This window comes from Dreissena polymorpha, chromosome 3 (genome assembly GCF_020536995.1).
Source record: "Dreissena polymorpha isolate Duluth1 chromosome 3, UMN_Dpol_1.0, whole genome shotgun sequence".
Lineage (NCBI taxonomy): Eukaryota > Metazoa > Mollusca > Bivalvia > Myida > Dreissenidae > Dreissena > Dreissena polymorpha.
The window spans coordinates 116376419-116388971 of record NC_068357.1 but is presented as its reverse complement, the minus strand read 5'-3'; the positions used below and the strand labels follow the sequence as shown (position 1 = coordinate 116388971).

The 12553-nt window shown below is 37.3% G+C and overlaps 2 protein-coding genes across 3 annotated transcripts in view; one reads left to right on the top strand and one right to left on the bottom strand.

The window, feature by feature from the left end:
• LOC127871140 (uncharacterized) overlaps nt 1–12553 on the bottom strand; it is a 210633-nt gene that overhangs the window by 79403 nt on the left and 118677 nt on the right. The gene's annotated exons all lie outside the window — the stretch shown is intronic.
• Nucleotides 4793–5107, top strand: LOC127872526 (octapeptide-repeat protein T2-like). The gene has a single exon (XM_052415849.1). It carries the CDS (start codon nt 4793–4795, stop codon nt 5105–5107), a length of 315 nt encoding a protein of 104 aa, XP_052271809.1.

Below are 12553 nucleotides of genomic sequence, written 5' to 3'. Positions count from 1 at the left end.
ATAGTTTTTATTATTGTTTGCATATTCATGCGAGAATAAGTTCCTCACTTGACGGTCTAGGCCGAAAAGATACGAGTGTCTACGGAGACAGTAAGAAGAATATTTTCTGATACATTTTTGAAGACATTACATTTTGGTATTTATAAACATATTTTAAGATATTCTTATTTTATTTTGCGTTAACGAGACATTCAAGAAAAAATAAAATAAAAAACAACAACAAATATTCATGATAATTCTCGGAAATATACGAAGTTACCGGATATGATATTTCACTGCGCAGATCGAGAGCGCAAATCGAGCGCGAAAAGTTCTACGTGAGACAACGTACACAATCTGTACACCGTTCTTTAGGTTACAATATACTAAATCATTTTGGTGTTCAATGCTATACCCTCTAAAGAATGGAACGTCATTTATTTGAAGACACAATTCTCTGTATGGGCACTTGCCATGACTTTATTTTTGAATATTTCTGTGTGCATGTGGTAGGGAAAACATTGTTGTATACTACAAATTCAGTGTTTTGCTTATAGGTTGGAGACTACATGAGATTTTGACAGATTGCGGGAAACCCTTATCAACTGGAGATCAGCCGGTAAAAAGGTGGCCTTAAAACAGTGACCGTTGATTCGCGTCGAGTTCTTTCTTACATACTGCATGACCTATCTTTTTTATTGTTTAAATCCATTCGGCTTGGCATGCTCTTTAAGAAAAGGTATGGGTATGGGGGTGTCTACGCGCAAAAGTTTGACTTTATTTTTCGTTGAAGTTGTCGGTTTTACATTGAATTTGTTAAGGAAATCTTTTGGTATATTGTGACCTAAATTTATCAGGGTAAAGGCCCAGTCTCACTATGATGCCGGCGGAGCCCCTTTGCGTGATCCGGGATCTACCGGGAACAACCGGGATGGCACCGGAACAACCGGGACGGCACCGTAGCTCCACCGGGGCCCATACAGACCCCGGCAGAGCTACGGCAACGCCCCGATGAATGCCGTTAGAGTCCCGGTATAGCTACGGTATATTAGAAAACAGGCTCTCTACCGAAACGCCACCGGCATTCACCGGGGCTCCGCCTGGGCTCCGCCGTGGCTTTACCGGCGACGACCGGGGTAAAACCGGGGCGTTGCAATAGCTCTGACGGGGTCTGATGCCGGTATAGACACGGTGAGTGCCGGCGGTGTTACGTTATATTGGGGCTCTGCCGGCTTTTACCTGGGCTCAACCAAGGCACTACATGGGACAACTGTGGCTATGCCGGGACGCTGCCGGCTTTCACCGGGACACTACCGTCGACAACCGGGGCTCTTCCGGTGCTTCACCGGGATAAACCGTAGCCAGTCCGGGTTGACCGGGACTCTGCCGGACTGTTGACGGGCTTCAACCGGGACGGCACCGAGAAATAGTGTGACTGCGTTAAAAAATCTCTTCGAATCATCCCGGTCCTCGCCGGTCGACCGACGTTAGCAAACCGGGATGGACCGGGGCTCTACCGGCAAAAGTGAGACTTGGGCTTAAGTGGATTTTCTTTTGTATACACATTTCAAAGGAAGTATGAGTGTTTTCCTGATCTGTTTTTTATGTAATAGAAAGCTATTTTAGGCTATTGAAAGTGATTTATTTGACGCCAACAATAAAAGTTTTTTGCGGCCATGTTATTGTTGTTTTATATCTTCACCGCCTATGTAGACGAACCTCTACCAGATCTGTAGAGTTGAACAAAAAGTTATCGTTGCCACAACCAGTATCGTGGTGTCATCCACCGTCTGTGTACACTGTAGTATAGACACAACTTTTGTCTTGTCTTACAGTCGCTGAGCTTCTGCACTCAACCGCTAGGGTCAATCCGTATAAATTCGGACAAAGGGACTAATTCGGACAAAACATCGTAAATGCATTTTACGTCACACTACACCTGGCCCCAGGCCTTCAGCGCCTACAGCGCCTACAGCGCTTTGATTGTCTTTAGTCCCGTGGAGAAACCAGCACGGTACCGTTTTCATTCGATTTCCGACTATAACACCTATGTCAATGACCGCGGAATCAAACGGTCGCGTGCGTTTTTTATACGATAAACTAATGAAAGAAAACATAATTGTTCAACGTTATATTACTGCTGAAATTGCACTACCCCCCTGCTTTAAAATGAACATCCGCCAACTCCTCCATATTGGTGACATTTTTAGGGTTTTCATCGTTTGTACATAAACATAGGCTAATGTGACTGTAGTTAACAATACTTTTAAGGTAGCGCACACCTAATGATTTCCCGCGATTTATTTTACGATCATTGCCGATCTTCAATGATCGGTTATTTCCGAGAGATGCACTTTATTTTTTTCAAACTTCGAATTTTGATATATGTTTACGTAATTCCATTAGAATACATTATTTTCACTATAAATATTGACTTTGATCCAAATATCATCTGAAAAAATACGATTTCGCGATTTCTTCAAAGATCGACGAGCCTTTTTACCTGTTTACTTATGGACATCTAATTTAAGCTTGCACAAATGTGAAGTTTTCGTGGCCGAGTGGTTAATGCGATGGACTACAAGTCTTTTGGGATCTTCCAGCGCAGGTTCGAATCCTGCCGACATCGCATACTTTTTGCGACGCGTTTGATTTCATTTCTAACGTTATTTGATTTAATATAGCATATAATAACCTATGTTTATTGTTAAATATGTTGAAATTTTTATGCACATCCTTCAATTTTTAAAATTAAAATACATTATGGCTAAATTGGGTGATTTACTGCTGAAAATACGGATGATGCATGTTGCATTTTCATTTTTTTTTCAAAAAAGTAAACGGTCAATCCGTCTATTTCTTGGTAATTTTGCTGTATATAGTGTTTTTATAAAAACTACGTTTAAAATATAACTTAAATGATACTATTTTGAATTCTATGACACTTTGTTTTTAACCGACCCAAATTTTACTTGGCTAAAATCACTTACATTTCATGGCGCTCTTCCATAGATAAAAATTTGTCAAAATTAAATGTCTGTAAAAAATACTTATTTCATCTTGTTTAAACTTTAAACACCTTTACTGCATCTGTACACACCAAATGCATACCCATATTTGGAAATTTGAATGAATTATGGAACTTTTACCCCATGGGTGAAAATAATCTGGACAAAAGACGAGCGTGGGGGTGGTTTTGAAAAAATCGGTATATTTTTTTAAAAAGCATGGAAAACCTACCTACAAATTTGCATGTAGTTCAGTGAAATGATGCTGATTAAAAAAATAATTAATTAGATTATATTTGGATATGTGCCCATTAGGGGTGCGCTACCTTAAACTAGCTTCGTGGCCCTTGCGTGTGACACACTGTAGGTTTTTTAAATAATCCAATCCTTAGTCGCCGCTCTAGGGTGGAAAAGTCGAATTTTTACAAGAAAGTCCCGTATTTTGATATGCGATCTTAAAGCAGGGAATTAAATTTGATGGTTTAAAAATGGTCATTTTGAAATCATTCAATGCTCGGGGAAGTTACAGTCCGAAAAAGTTTATAGACAGACATACCAAAAGATCAGACCGAATAATCTATAGGCCATAAGGATTTTAAAGGGGCTTTTTTTTACAGATTTTGGCATGTATTGAAGTTTATCATCAAATGCTTTATATTGATAAATGTTAACATTGGATCTAATAAGCTTCATTAACAAAATCAAGAATACAGTTTTAAAAAATTAGAAAAAAAGAAATCCTCAACTGGACTCGAACCACTGATCCCTTGAGTCCTGTAGTAAAGGACTACCGCTTAGACCACTTAGCCATCCGTGCTCATACAATGAGAGATGTACTTTTTATATTTTGTCAATCTACGTGAAAAAGACCCTTTAAAGGGACCTTTTAACAGATGATGGTATGTTTTGAAGTTTGTCATTAAATGCTTTAAATTGATATGTGTAAACATTGGAATTAAAAAGTTCCGATATTAAACAAAACTAAAAGGTAAGAAAGAAAAATAAATCCACACCCAGGCTCAAACCACTGACCCTTGGAGTTAAAGTATAGCGTTCAAACTACTTTGCCAACCGCGCTAACATAATAGCAGAGGTATTTCAAATACAACGAAAATGTGCAAATCTGAAACAATTTTTTTTCAATTTCCCCAATTAATCAAAGCATTAAAAAAGGTCCCTTAAAAATAGCTCACACCTACATTCGTGTAACGGTGCTAGGTTATTGAAGTAAAATATATGTAAGTAATAATATGCATTAAAATAACAACAGAAACAACAACACGAAATTAACTACGTATTTTATGGTTGACGTCTACAAAATATCATGAATATTATTACATTTTTAAATATGTTTTATTTCTTGGTTTTAGTTCTAACCTTTCCCCATATTTCAGTTCGAATATAAGAAATGTACAGTGTGAGCTCAGACTCCAGAACAACGAGCCTCGTTGTTCCGGAGTCTGAGCTCAGACTGTACATTTCAAATATTCGGAGTCCGATATAGGTTAATGATTGTGAAGAGGTTTTTTATCAATCCCCTAATCTTGCAGTAATTGAGCAACCCCGCGAATTGCATAAATCCTGTCATTTTCATTTGTTGGTTCGTGATATATACACCGTATAATTTTCGTTAAGATTCACACTACCTACTCGAATCTTGTAGATGCATTAAAGTAATTGTGACGTTCGTTACGGTTTTGAGTCTTGTTTTTTAACTGTTATTTAGGGTATGCATGTATGTATGTATGTACGTATGGTAGGCAGGAAGGCAGGTAGAAAAGTAGGCAGGCAGGCAGACAGGAGGCATGCAGGTGGGAAGGCAGGCAGAAAGGCAGGCAGGCAGGCAGGCAGACAGGGAGGCAGACTGGCAGGGAGGCAGGAAGGAAACGAGGCAGAGAGGCAGGAAGGAAGTAAGGAAGGGAGGCAGGCAGGAAGGGAGTCAGGCATGCAGTGAGGGAGGTAGGCAGGCAGGCAGACAAAGGGGCAGGCAGAGAGGCAGGCATGCAGAGTGGCAGGCAGACAAGAAGGGACGCAGGCAGAAGGCAGGGAGGAAGGGAGGGAGGCAGGTAGACAGGAAGGGAGGGAGGGACAGAGGCAGAGAGACGGACAGGCAGGCCTGAGGGGAAGAAAGCAGGCGGGTAGGCAGGCAGGGAGGCAGGAAGGGAAGAAGACAGGGAAGAAGGCAGGGAGGGAGGTATACAGGGAAGGAGGCAGGGGTGTAGGGAGGCAGGCAGGGAGGCCGGAAGGCAGGTAGGTAGATAGGTACATACCCAATATATTAACGATTGGTTTAAGTGTATGGGAGGCAATGCTTGACAGGCAACATGTGTATAGATGAGTCTAACGTAGCACCTTTATCTACGCTGCATACCTGCATACCGGATTAACATCTAAAAACGTCTGGACTCTCTGATTCAATGGTTTCGATATTCACATATTTTGAATGAGTCGCATCTTACGGAAATCGGTGTTATGCTATATGCTTTCGCGATCTCTGATCCGGAGTTTTCATGCCGCTTGAAGTCACGCATGGTGCCATTGTCTTATAAAGCGAACAGAATAGCTCCTGACTCGATTACCCCGATGTAACCAGTTACGCTGGTTGCTCATGAGATAAGAACCTTTTTCGCATGTCGCGGATAATAAATCTCCACACATTATAGTGAAGCGATTAAACATACATGTACTAATTCACCATAACTAACTGTATTCATTTAACCACAAAAAAGGAATTTTCGATGACGGAAAAAAGTAATAAGTAAGAAATATAATATTCCAGCTTAAAATGAAATAAAGAGAAGAATACGTTGTATGCCCTTCCAGCTTCATATTACGGTGTATTTTATGACTTTGCTTGTTATAATTTTACGTGGTGACCTTTAGTCGATTATTTTAATTGCACAAAACTATTTTAAACTACTTTCATCTTAAATTTATACAGTACTTGTATTATATTTTTACGGCACCGGTCCGTTATAAACCCGTTGATAAATCAAGTAGTATATTTAATATATTTTCTCCAAATGTCAAATGGTAAAGACAGTTCTATTATAATTTGGTAAAACTCGCTTAATAGCAAAAATTTATACAGGACATTCAGGGACAGCGCTTTACATCGGTGACAAAAAAAAGAGAGCAGTACATCATGTGTTCATTTGTATAACGTGTATATATTCTGACTAATACCTTGAGGAATGTAACAATATTCTTACTAAATACCTTAAGAAATGTATAAAAAATAAATGTTAGAAGAGATAAGTGTTGTCTAATGTTAATAACATGATTTGATTGGATATAGTATTTGTAACTCAACTATTCATTGATGCAACGTATACTGCGCGTTCTTTGACGACACTGTTACAGATGTTAGCAAATGAATAATTACTCCTATAAATGATGCAGTTAAATTACAATGAGTTGATTGCTTATTGTAAAGAGCATGTATAATGCAAACCGATGGCTTACTTAAAATTCATTAAATCCAACCGTACTGTTGTGGCTGACCTGGAGAGTTGCGTCTGACCCATCGGAAGCGCGTTGCGCATGCGCTTAGAGGAGACGCCCGGAGCCAGTCCGACCGTTAACGAACGAACACTCAGTGAATAAGCTTGTGATTATTGTTATTAAATCGTTATATCTTTTAGCACATGTTAAGTTTTACCTGGAAAATAGTAAAGATACATCATTAGCGACGAGGCAAATACTTAAAGAACAGCGGGATTCCGGGTAAATTAGAACGTTTTGCATTTGCCAGTTTGGAACATCGTATTTCACAACTGAGATCGTCTAGAGTACGTTCGTCGGTGCAGATCGACCAGCCAGCGCCGTAGCCACGCTGAGGCACACCGAGGCAGTTGCCTCGGCTAAAATTTGCAGAGCAATGTTGAGATTACCAGGAAAAAAGGGAAATTTATGTTGAAAAATAAAATCTATGTAAGAAATTTAGGCAATTTAATGAATTTAAGGCACTATACTATTCACAAAGAAATATTATCATTGAGTATAATTGGGGCATGTTGAGGCAGATAATTATTTCAATTTAATAACTTCAATTGATGTCAAATTGGCTTAGCAAAATGATTTGGAAACCCGTTTATTTAAAGGGGCCTTTTCACAGATTTTGGCATTTTTTAACTTATTCATTAAATGCTTTATATTGATATATGTAAACATTGGATCGTAAAAGCTCCAGTAAAAAAATCAAGAATAAAATTGAAAAAAGGAAAAGAACATTGCCCGGAGCAGGTTTCGAACCAGTGACCCCTGGAGTCCTGCCAGAGTCCTGAAGTAAAAACGCTTTAGCCTACTGAGCTATTCCGCCGAGTACACATACTTGAAGTATTTTATACCTTATATAAGCAATCTTCGTAGTTTCACAAAATTTAACGACAAAAACTGAACTCTCCAAATTATTCAATCGTTTCGCGTTGCAACGCTTTATAATTTTTAGGTTTTAAAATCGTCAAAAGATGCATATAATGGCTATATTAGACCATGGTAAATGTTCAGTATTACTGTTTCCTCACAAATATCATAACTAAAACGAAAATGTGCGAATCTGAAACAACTTTTTTCAATTTTGTCAATTTACCAAAGCGTGAAAAGATCCCTTTAACAAAGCGTCGCACTGTACACTTCGATGCTATAATCATGGTGGACATTGGAACGTACCGATCTAGAATCGGGTGTTTTACGGCCAGGTCTGGGTCTATTTTTACCTGGACACACTTCGGGTGGTTGGCGTTTTCGGCTTTATTGGTATTCTCCTTTTTATGACCGGCGTCGAGTTAAATCCGGGACCGTTTCAAGTTGGAAGAATCTTTGTTTACATACGAATTTTCAAATCATCCCGGCTGCGTATTAAACTTTTTCTATATAAAGAAGTTGTTCTTTTTAATAGTCAATGTAGTTGATGATAGAAATAACAGAAAATTATGGCGCAGTGCTAAAACAAAATTTTACACAAGAAAATTACAAAAAATGGCCAGAAACTTTACTGATTTAAGTTAAATATTTGTACTCCTCGTGATAAGCAATATGTCCCTGTGACGCAATCGGTAACACGTCAGACTCTTGATCCATCGACCACTATTATATTGCCACTGCGTTGGTTCGAGCCTCAGTAGGTCTTTTTTTTTCAAATAACTTCCATCAATAATCCTTTTTATATGTGCTTATGATTGAAAACGCTTTTGATTTAATGTATTTAAACATTTTTTGGAAAAAAAGAGCCGTATGGTGCTTTCAAGCTCTAAATGGAAAAAAATCGTCCATGAATTTTTTCACGATGAACTTGTCTGAACTACAACAGCAAGTTAGCGGAAGCTGATTTGATGTAAACTAAAAAATAAAAATTATAAAAAAACTCATAACGAATTAAATCTTAAGTTAATATAATATTATATAGTAGCATGCCAATCGTTAACCGTTTATGGCAACATAATCTAAAATTGACAATAAACTTGTGGCAGATTTTTTTGTTGACGTTATTGATACTAAACGGTCATATGTAGCGTCCACGATTCCGATAATTTAGGTATAAAATGTGGTTTAAATTGCCTTTAACACGCACCAGAGCCATTCTAGGTATAACCAAATTCCAGGGGGGGGGGGGCAGGCATGCCCCTGGGCACCCCTAGAATGACCTAAGATACTGCCTCAGCTAAAATTTGGGTCTGGCTACGCCACTGCCAGCACAGAGTAGTTTTAAACAAATTTGAGCCAGTTTGGCAGTATTAATTTGTATTTGAAGTGTTTTTCTTGAAAAGAAAATTGTTGTTGTGACGTCACGAGTTGATGAGCACACAGGTGAACATGTACTAGCCATTTTAAAATTAATCCTTACAATTGAACACGTGTTATCCACATAGACACGTTTTAAACAAAAGATGAACTTGAGATCAGTCTTTTCTCTATGTAAGTCGCCCAATCCTCCCTCGAGGTCAGTCCCGTAACACATCAATGACAAACCGAGCGTTGCCGTGCAAATGAGCCTCGCCTCTATGATTTTGTTTCGCGCTAGTAAACCTGGCCATTCAGTAGTTAGATTTTAAATAAATTGTAATATTTCTCTGTAAATCAATTTAAATTGCATTGCAATGCTGTGGGGTTCACATGTATTATATAATGTTTTAGTATGATATTATATTTCGCGCCGGTTAACCAGGCCATTGACTATTACATTGTAAATGAATTTTAATGTTTCCCTTGATAGCAATTTGAATTGAATTGCGATGTTGTGCGGTTCACATTATTATATAGTATTTTAAAATAAATCTGGGTAAGGTGTGAGGTTCGGGCACCCTAAATCCGATTTCAACCACCAATTCTATTTTTCAAATTTACCGTTCCAACGCAGTGATCCCGATTGTTGAAAGTTGCTGTTATTGTTCATCTGTTATTTGTGTGTGTTTAATTGTATGACAATAGGACAATTACCTTAAATAAAGTAAATCTCCGGGGTTTGGGTGACGTCCATTTTGCGGTGATTAAGCATTGAGGAGAGGCAAGGACTGTGGTAATTACGGAGCTATTACAGAAAATCTTGGAAAGAAGAAATGTCCGAAGGAGTGGACCCAGTTTCTGATCACGCACCCCTACCGAAAGGGGGCAATTTCAATTTCAAACTGTGTGAGAACTACATCACCATTAGCCTCATCAGCCATGCAAGCAAGGTAAAGCAACGCGCCATACCTAGCCTCATGAAAAGACCACGTGTGGCATGATGACCGATGGAAGGTTCTGAGAGGATTCGACTTTCATTGACGAAGAGCTGGTGCAAGTTATCCACCGATTTGTGGAGATTTTCGCGTCGTCGTCTGTCATCTGATCGGTAAGGGGCATGATGATGATGATGATGATGATGATGATGATGATGATGATGATGATGATGATGATGATGATGATGATGATACATATTTTTTTCGGACTTCATTTTACCTTCTAAACATAACTCTGTTGTATGTTTTGCTGATGTCTGCATTGTAGAAAATACACCGTTGACAGAAGAGTGTTTATTTTCATTATTATGGGTATTTTATTAACATAGAGCAAAGAGATAGTTCCTTCTTTTCGTCAATAAAAATACTTTTCTTAAATTATCTGGCATATATGTATACGTTTTCTATATCAAAGGTTGCATCTGACATTGCCAGCTCACATACAAGTTATAAAAATCAAATATAGCATGTATGCCCGCAGTAACTCTTGGATTAAGTTAGATATTTAGATATAATTAACGTATTATGTTCATTTTATGACCCGGTCTGCGAATAACAAGGGTCTTAAAGATTTTGTGAGATAAACATAACGATTAGGTTTATTAGGTATTTATGAGTTATACGAGTGAAACTGTGCATTTAAATGAACAGAAGAGCTCTTTGATGAAACGGAAATGCAATCAAACATAATTATAACATTTTGTTTTAAAGAAATAATGTATCCAATGACACTATGGAATGTGAAGTTAAGCGTTTGAGATAATATGACCGTTTAGCTTTAGGACAAACTGTCAAACAGTTAATAAAGACGAATTTATGGTAGAAACAATAGAAATGGTACAATACTGATTTCATCAGGTTGTTAAAAACTGAATTATTACTATAGTTAATGTACAATAAAAACATAAAAAAGTTATTGATCGTTAAATCTTTCTTAATACACTACAACAATATTCATTGATAAACCTCTGATCATGCCAATAAACTAACACGATTCATTTTTTGGAAAAAAACAATGAGTTAATAACCTAAAAACACTATTTCAATACACTTATATAAAATTGTTTATTTAAACATTTAATACAAATTGTTAATATGAGCTACACACGACACATGTGCCAATAAATAAAAAAAAAATACTCAACGCATGAGTAAAACAAAGTGTCTATTAGCTTTTTGGAATACATTTCCGCTACCGAATCTTCTTTGCATCCTATCCTGTTTGCACTCTTTATGCTATTTAGTGATAAAGATGGCCTTGGTCAATGGACGGTCATGAGGCTTGAGTAAAATCAACATTACATTTCAAGATGCTGACACTATTAAGTGGTTATCAAAATGACCCTATAATTTTATATGTTAATTAAATAGGGTCATGTTTTTTTGTTTGATTTGAGTGCTCGCATGTTACATAAGTATCGCAGTAATATAATGGCAGTGAGTTAATCTACTCACAAATTTCCTGGAAAGGTTTTTTACTAATACTTAGTGCACATAGATGTTACGAACTGACCGATTCCCTGCTTGAGTGAGAGATTGAGGAGACAAACAAAGTAAACTGATGCTGTAACTGTTCGTAAGATTTGTACACGATCTGCAGAGACATTGTAATATATACAAGTGTCTTTCAGGCATGCAAATGTCCAATCAATATATTTGAACATTTCGAATCATGTTTGTGAGTTTGAATCGATTGGGTACGTTTTGAGCAATATTGTCTTTTTAAATGAGGAATTTGTGCAGAGCTATTATGAAAAATATAACTGAAAATCTTTTTTATTTATGTTGAACAAAATCGCACTTTATAATGTCTTCATTAATTGTTTTAGTTATCAGCTTTGAAACTCATATACAACAGAGTTTTGTTTTCTTTTTAAGTGAGGAATTTGTACAGAGCTATTATGAAAAGAAACTTAATAACTGAAACCCCGTTTTAGTTATGTTTCGTACTTTAGAATGTCTTCATTAATTGTTTAGTGATCAGCTTTGATACTCATATAAAACTAAGTTTTATTTTATCTAAAGGACCACACGGTGGACACGTTAATTACAAAAAGCAGTTTACAATGTCACCAATAGGTTTATTTTAATTTAGCAGTTTTGATGGTAAAAAGAAAGACTGAGTTAATTTTATATCAGTACCACACGGTGGACACTTTTAGATGTTTAAAACAATTAAACAGAATAAACATATAATTAAACCTCGATGGGTAAAACACAATTACAACAGGTTTTGTTTTGGGTTCTTAAATTATGAGTAACCGATGCAAAAACAGAACCGTGAGTTTGTTTGGCATCTGCAAAGAATACAACAATATACTTACACAAAATATTTATCACATTGTCCCGTAATCGTTCATAGTTCATGGACGACACATAGTTACTAACAATGTTCATTACTCTTAAATTACCGGTGTGTAGCTTATCATTCGATATCTCGTCACGCGCATATTGCCAAGATGACGAGTTTTGCATTAACTACCATTTTCTCGTGCCGCGCATGGGACAAGCCTGTCCCTCTCTATTAGTGTTAATTTCTGTTAATTTCTCTACATAATGTAGGATAAAATATTCAACAACACCATATATCAGTTTCTAGTCCAATTTAATGCCTGACTTAACTAATATTTCAGATATACAAATACGTTGTGATTGCTACATGATTGTGTCTTTTTCATCTGTCCACCTCTAGGTCTAAACGCTAACTGACTATTTCCCTCTAACATCTGCCCCGTGAAACTCAGTTATGAATCCCATTGGTCAGTGTTCTATGCGTGTTTATTTCTGATTGGCTGAATTACAACTTAGGACTGGAGAAGTCACTATTCAAGTATGCACCCGCTAATC

Bases quoted from the DNA above. Each gene is read 5' to 3' on its own strand.
- LOC127872526 (XM_052415849.1), top strand. From the start codon at position 4,793: ATGCAGGTGGGAAGGCAGGCAGAAAGGCAGGCAGGCAGGCAGGCAGAC.